Source organism: Lathyrus oleraceus, chromosome 7 (genome assembly GCF_024323335.1).
Source record: "Lathyrus oleraceus cultivar Zhongwan6 chromosome 7, CAAS_Psat_ZW6_1.0, whole genome shotgun sequence".
Classification (NCBI taxonomy): Eukaryota; Viridiplantae; Streptophyta; class Magnoliopsida; order Fabales; family Fabaceae; genus Lathyrus; species Lathyrus oleraceus.
Genome location: NC_066585.1, coordinates 269,718,823 through 269,727,319, shown reverse-complemented (window position 1 = coordinate 269,727,319; position 8,497 = coordinate 269,718,823). Strand labels below are relative to the sequence as shown.

The 8,497-nt window shown below is 28.3% G+C and overlaps 1 protein-coding gene across 1 annotated transcript; it reads left to right on the top strand.

The window, feature by feature from the left end:
* Window positions 1-753: 753 nt before the first annotated feature.
* LOC127103381 (uncharacterized) lies at window positions 754-7,267 on the top strand. Its single transcript, XM_051040646.1, has 9 exons — window positions 754-961; window positions 1,062-1,626; window positions 1,837-2,354; window positions 2,397-2,492; window positions 2,596-2,814; window positions 2,953-3,429; window positions 3,580-3,810; window positions 3,911-4,303; window positions 7,194-7,267. Exons 1-9 carry the CDS (start codon window positions 754-756, stop codon window positions 7,265-7,267), a joined length of 2,781 nt encoding a protein of 926 aa, XP_050896603.1.
* The last annotated feature ends 1,230 nt before the right edge of the window (window positions 7,268-8,497 follow it).

Below are 8,497 nucleotides of genomic sequence, written 5' to 3'. Positions count from 1 at the left end.
GTTGATGTTAATATTGTGAGAAAACTATCTGAAATGTTATATGAACATAATGTTCATGCACAATCATTTCGCATGGCAAGGGACAGACTTTGTGAAGAAGGTGTTTCTGATTTAAAACTTCGTTTAATATCTGAACAAAGAAATGATGGAAGGATATATAATCAACCAACTGTATCCGAAGTAGCTGCTTTAATTGTTGGAGATGTCGACACTGCAGAAAAAAGAGACATTATAGTGCAAAAACAATGTGGCGAACTTCAAAGGATAGATGAGTATCATACCAGTTATTTAGGATATCAGTACCCATTATTATTTCCATATGGTGAGGATGGATATAGACCTAATGTGAGGCACTGTGATAAAGGGACAAATATTCGCCACTTCACAGACATAACACAGTCAGAACAAAACAATAAAGATATTCCTTGGGAAGAAGCAACAAAGCGAAATCGACTTACAATAAGAGAGTGGTTGGCCTTTAGAATTCAATCAAGATCTAATGAAGCACAAACATTGTTACGATCAAGGAGACTTTATCAACAATTTTTGGTAGATGGTTTTACAATGATGGAATCAGAAAGACTTAGGTGGCTTCGAAAGAATTAGTCAAAACTGAGGGTTGGCAAGTATCACAATTTGAATGAATATAATTCAAATGGAGAAACGCACGGGTCAAACACAGGTAAGAGGGTTGTGCTACCTTCTTCATACGTTGGTAGTCGTAGATATATGGATCAACTATACTTTGACGAAATGGCAATATGCAGCTATGTCGGATTTCCAGATCTTTTCATTACATTCACATGTAACCCCAACTGGCCTGAAATTCAACGTTTGCTTGGTTATGTTCATCTAAAAGCATCAGATCGTCCTGACATCATTTCAAGAGTCTTTAAAATGAAATTTGATGAGCTTTTGTCTTATCTCACAAAGAAAAGTCTATTGGGGAAAGTTCTTGCATGTGAGTAACTTATTCCATATTCAATTAATCGTATTGTTATTTTCAAATTTATCATTCGTGTGCTGACTATTGTATATATTTTATATATTTATTTTTATAGATATGTATACAATTGAGTTTCAAAAGAGAGGATTACCACATGCTCACATCTTAATTTTCCTCCATCCATCTAACAAATATCCAACTCCAAGTGATATTGATCGCATTATTTCAGCTGAAATACCTGACCAAGATACCAATGAAGAGTTGTATAATTTGGTTAAAACTCACATGATTCATAGCCTGTGTGGATTTGCAAATCGATCTTCACCGTGCATGAAAGATGGAAAATGTTCTAAATATTTTCCAAAACAGTTTCAGCCCGAAATAATTGTTGATCAAGATGGGTTTCCGGTATATAGAAGAAGGGACAATGGACATACAGTTCTTAAGAATGGAATTCAAGTCGATAACCGGAATGTTGTTCCATACAATGCAAAGTTGTTGACAAAGTACCAAGCTCACATAAACATGGAATGGTGCAATCAAAGTACATCGATTAAGTACTTATTCAAGTACATCAACAAAGGTTACGAAAGAATCACCGCTGCCATTGTACCGAATGATGATGGAACTTCCAACCAGCCGCAGAATATTGATGAGATCAAACAGTATATTGATTGTAGGTACGTTTCTAATATATCACTTGAAATATGATGTCATGCAATTTATCTATTTCAACTAAAAGTGTGCAATTTTTCTTTACATGCACGGTGTAGAAAATTTTATATGTACACTATTTTGACTATATGTGTTATAATAAAATTTATATATTCCGTCTACAATAATCATTCTATTAATTTTAAATCCATTGCCTTTCATTATATTATTTGTAGGTACGTTTCTCTGAGTGAAGCATCTTGGAGGATATTCTCCTTTCCAATCCATGGTAGAAAACCAGCTGTTGAGAGACTGTACTTTCATTGTGAAGGTCAAAATTCGGTATATTACACTGATTTTGATCGTATCAATACAGTTCTGGAAAAACCAAGTGTAACTGAATCGATGTTTACATCATGGTTCGAAGCAAATTGCAAGTATCCTGAAGCACAAAATTTAACTTACAACAAATTTGTTTCAAAATTTGTTTATGTTAAGAAAAAAAGAGAATGGAAACCCCGTCAAAAAGGTTACACAATTGGTAGGCTTATATGGGTTCCTCCAACAACTGGCGAATTGTACTATCTTAGATTGATGCTCACACATGTCAAAGGCCCCCGCAGTTATAATGATATAAAAACAGTGAATAACGTAAAATATGATACTTTCCGGGATGCCTGTTTTGCTATGGGTTTTATCGGCGATGATAGAGAATTCATTGCAGCTATTAAAGAGGCAAATCATTGGGGTTCAGGTCAATATTTAAGATTACTATTTGTTCACATGTTTTTATCAGGCAGCATTAACAGGCCAAGACATGTATGGAGTAAAACATGTCATCTCTTAGCTGATGGAATACTATATGCTCAACAGCGAATTGCAAACAATAGAGGTATTATTTTTCATATATTGTGAATTTTTATTATATTTATTTGTTTGATTCTTAAAAGTAAATTTGTTTTATAGTTTACACTTATAATTACTATTGTATAAAGGTTTGAGGTTGTCGAATGAAGAGATAATGAATTTAACATTAATTGAGATTGAACGAAATCTTCAAAGGAAGAGCCGAAGTCTAAAGGAATTTGCTGGAATGCCTTATCCAAGTGGATATGTGGTTGAGCAGTTGGGAAATAAGCTCATATACGAAGAGCGGAGTTACAATCCAGCCGAACAATTGCAAGAATACAATAATTTGTTCTTAAATCTTACAGGTAAATATGTTAAATGTTTGTAAGTTTTGTCATAATTTTATAAAGTTAACTTTTAAAGTATGATTTTATCTTACAATTTTTTTTAATGTATAATTAATTTATTCACTGCATGTTTGCTATGTATTTTTTTTAAATTAGATGAGCAAAGAGGTGTTTTCAAGCGAATAATGGAAGCAGTAAACAATCAACAAGGAGACGTATTTTTTTTGTATGGATACGGTGGCACAGGGAAACCCTACATGTGGAGAACTCTAGCTTCCTACATAAGATCAAAGAAACAAATTTGTTTAACTATTGCTTCATCGGGCATAGCTTCACTACTACTTCCAGGAGGTCGAACGGCTCATTCAATGTTCAAGATTCCAATACCTATAATGGAGTCTTCTACATGTAATATCGACAAAGGTAGTGATCGTGCAGAGCTACTAAAAATGGCAAAGTTGATAATTTGGGATGAAGCTCCAATGGCACACAGATTTTGTTTTGAAGCGTTTGATAAAACCCTTAAAGACATAATGGGGCGTTCCAATTATTCTGACAAATTATTCGGAGGGAAAGTAATTGTATTTGGTGGAGATTTTCGGCAAATATTACCAGTTGTATCAAGGGGCAGACGTTCAGATATAATACATTCTACAATAAATTCATCATACATCTGGGATCATTGTGTTGTGCTGAAGCTTACAAAGAACATGTGACTCCAACAAGCCGGCAATACTTCAAGTACATCTGAATTAGAATTGTTTTCTAATTGGATATTAAAAGTTGGCGATGGGAAATTGGAAGAACCTAACGATGGTTACACGGATATTCCTATTCCAAATGATTTCTTAATTTCTAACTATGATGATCCACTAGAAGCCATTGTTAGTGAAACATATCCGAATTTTCTTAACAATTACAAGAATCCAGAATTTTTGCAATCAAGAGCTATATTGGCAGGAACAATTGAAACGGTTGACATCATAAATCAATACGTTTTGGGATTCATACCAGGTATGCGTTATCCATTGTAAACATATTTATAGATACATTCATATATTTATATGTACTAACATAGATTTATAATAATAAATTTTCAAAAATTTTCCCAAAGGTGAAGAAAAGGAATATTTAAGTTCAGATTCTGTAGACACTTTTGACGGTGAAGGAAATGAAGCTTTTGATGTTTTGACCCCGGAATTTTTGAATACACTTACAACTTCCGGTCTACCTAACCACAAGATTAAATTGAAGATTGGGACCCCTATTATGTTGCTTCGAAACATTGATCAACCTGAAGGTCTCTGCAATGGAACAAGGCTTATAGTTACAAGATTGGCAAACCACGTTATCGAGGCAAAGATTATATCTGGAAAGAATATTGGAGGGGTTATCTATATTCCAAGAATGGATATGACTCCAACACAATCTCCGTGGCCATTCAAAATGACTAGAAGGAAATTTCCCATAACTATATGTTATGCTATGACAATTAACAAATCTCAAGGTCAGTCATTGGATTATGTTGGATTGTATTTGCCTAGAAATGTATTTAGTAATGGTCAACTATATGTTGCAATATCAAGGGTCAAAAGCAAAAAAGGGCTTAAGATATTAATCCATGACAAGGATAATCATCCATTGAATTCTACAACAAACGTCGTGTTCAAAGAAGTTTTTGAAAACTTATAGAACGTAAGTTTTTCATTAGTTATATTATATCAACAAATTTCGTTGTTTATTATTAGAATTTTATTGAATGAGTTGTATAAAATATACATTATGTTTTAACATTTGTTTATATGGATGTAATTATTTTTTACAGGATAATGAATCATCACTTCCTAAAACGTTGCGGGCAGGTTTTGTATAAACCCAGTTTTTTAAGGACCAAAGATTTGTACGAAGTTAAATCATTTTTGTTGCTGGACTTATTTCTCACAATTTTAACTAAAATTGTGAACCTTTTATTTCAATATCTTTTGTTGCATTAAACTTTACTGTATCAATTGCAATTAATTTCAACATTTGGTAGTATTCATTACTATATTTTAAAACAAATGAGGTTCTAGTATTTCTTTTACATGGTTTATGTATTTTGGTTAAATAATCATTTATTATGAAGGTTAATATTTGCGCTTTTATACCTCAAATTAGTAACAAATTGGAAAATTTCATCCATTACTAAATAAATATATTTTTATTTCTTATGTCCAAAATCTCAATGATAAATGGAATGTTTATTCATAACATTAACAATGGAATGTTTATTATATATCAATATACCAATAAATTGTAAAAATATTTTTGTATTATATTTTTTGATTATTTCCTTAATATAGTATACAAAAAATTAAAGCAAATTATATTACTATAAATTAATAATGTTTTACTTTATTATGTCCCAAACTTGAAAAAGTTATTTGTGGAAATTTTTTGAACCCATTTATTGATCATTTAACATTCATTACATTAAAAAAAAACTCTTATGCAATAAATTTGTGTACGTTGATCCAACCATATATATATATATATATATATATATATATATATATATATATATATATATATATATATATATATATATATATATATATATATATATATATATATATATATATATATATATATATATATATATATATATATATATATATATATATATATATATATATATATATATATTTTAATTTTTTTTAAATAAATTATTGCACTTGCGCGACCCGTGCGAACGCACGGGTCCTTTACTAGACTCTATTTAATAATCTAACTAACTCTACCATTTTACAATTTAATAAAAATATATATTTAATTGTATAATTATATGTTATTAAATTATAACTTTAAATTAAAAATAACTATTTAATATAGTTGATTAATATTAATTGAGTAATTTAATATTATTGTTAATTTACCTACCAATTAATTATTATTATTGTTATTATTATTATTGATATTTACCCGCCATATATGATAATAATATTTTTAAAATTTAAATAGTATATTTATTATTTGATTTGATTTGATTTAATTGAGATCCAAACTCTATAAATTAAAATCGGTTACTTATTATGAACAATAATATAGGGTCATTCCAATGTCAATCTATTATTAATTGAATTTTACATAGATACAGTTACTTTCATGTTCCTATAAGTAATTTCGTACTAAACTCTATTTAATACTCTAATTAGCTGTACCATTTTACAATTTAATAAAAATATATATTTAATTGTATAATTATATGTTATTAAATTATAACTTTAAATTAAAAATAACTATTTAATATAGTTGATTAATATTAATTGAGTAATTTAATATTATTGTTAATTTACCTACCAATTAATTATTATTATTATTATTATTGATATTTACCCGCCATATATGATAAGAATATTTTTAAAATTTAAATAGTATATTTATTATTTGATTTGATTTGATTTAATTGAGATCCAAACTCTATAAATTAAAATCGGTTACTTATTATGAATAATAATATAGGGTCATTCCAATGTCAATCTATTATTAATTGAATTTTACATAGATGTAAAATTCTATTCTATTTGATTATTCATTTACTTATTACTAATTTATTTATTATATAAAAATATATCAAATAAAATTTTAAATATATGTTATGTCATTAGCATTTATTTCAACTTTTGATTTATTATTGATTTTTTATTTCAATGAATTTTTCTTTAAATATTTATGATCATGAAGAAATTAGACTATATTTTTATTTACTGTATACAGTTTTATTGCTTTTGATTTTAATACATTTTTATTATAATTCGGTATACAGAATGTACGTATTTACTATAATTATTCTATTGAAAGGATAAAATATGTTAGTGCAAAGATAACAGCGGTATAAGATTCAATATGTCAGCGTGTTATTGCAAAATTACATCTATGTAAAATTCAATTAATAATAGATTGACATTGGAATGACCCTATATTATTGTTCATAATAAGTAACCACTTTTAATTTATAGAGTTTGGATCTCAATTAAATCAAATCAAATCAAATAATAAATATACTATTTAAAATTTAAAAATATTCTTATCATATATGGCGGGTAAATATCAATAATAATAATAACAATAATAATTATTAATTGGTAGGTAAATTAACAATAATATTAAATTACTCAATTAATATTAATCAACTATATTAAATAGTTATTTTTAATTTAAAGTTATAATTTAATAAGATATAATTATACAATCAAAACGATGTTATATATGTGTAACATCAAAGGTTGGATCCTTTTCAGCATTTGTCCACACACCTCTATCAAATTTATATATTCTTTTTTTTTCCAGGTTATTAGGTTTGTAATTTTATAGTCATCTAAATTTGCAGTTACATTAATTTTTGAATTTTTTTTCAGTGAAAATGAGTAGAAAGGTTGATTCTGTGAAAGACATCAATGACTCAAAAGAAACTTGGCGTCTTGTTGTTTGAATAATGAATGATTGGAGTGTTGTGAATAATAAGGGTATTGAACATTTGGAGATGATTGTTATGGATTCCTTGGTAAATTGCTTTTCTTTTTTTAAGTATAGATTTTTGTATGATAGTTAGTAATTACAACAAAATGATTTTTTGTATAACATATAAAAAGAAGATTATTTTCATTTTGTTAGGGTGATCGGATTCAGGTCCTTATTCGTCATGACCATTTACTGAAATGGAAAGAGGTCATTAAGGAGAATATGACCTGCATTATAAACAATGGCAGTGTCTATAACAATGATTTTCAGTGGAAGGTATGTGATCATTCAAAAAAAATTGTGTTTCTTGGTGGTACCACAATGAAGGCAATCGAACTTCAAAATATTCCACCTAAAGGATATTTCTTTAAATATTTTGGTGAGATACGTCAAGGCAAATGCAAAACCGATAGACTGGAAGGTAATTTAAATTCTATTATAACTTATATAACTTATATATTTGCAAACACATTCAATAATGAACCTTACTTTAATGTAGATATTATTGGTGCTGTTAGTGAGATAAACCATATCCAATCCAACACTTTGAGGAAGAAAGTTGTTGTTTCTGTTGTGCTGAAAGATTTGAAGTAATGCGCATTGTTTTCATAACTTATGTGTTTGATAAATTTATATATTTTGCATCACTGAATCCCATCATATAATATTGTTTATTTATATTGCAAAATAGGGGTAATTGCATAAATTGCAATTTATGGGAAATCTATGGATCAAAATTTTTGGCTTACTACAATGATCCTAAAAATAATGGAGCTATTGTAATTCTGCTCACTCATGCAATGGTAAAAGATGGTCAAGGTATTACACTATCAGACTTTATAAATACATAGCTGATTTGTATTTTTCATTATACGTTCAATAATTTTTATATTAATTATACAATTTACAGTGTCAAATGCATGGAGTGGTTCCAAATTGTTGATAAATGAAGACATCCCTGAAATTCAAGATTTTATGTCTAAGTATGGATTTTATTTATTTATTTATATTCAGATTATTATACATAATTTTTAATTTCAAAAACAATCTTATTTCTATAGGTTGCCTACTAATGAACAGAAGGAGAAGCCTACTCAATCTGCAAAATCTCTTTCTAATTAGTCTGGTGGTTCTCAGTATTCGCCAGTAGAAAGGTTTGTTCATAATGCGAAATGTATGTCCTTAAGTCAGTTCTGCAAAA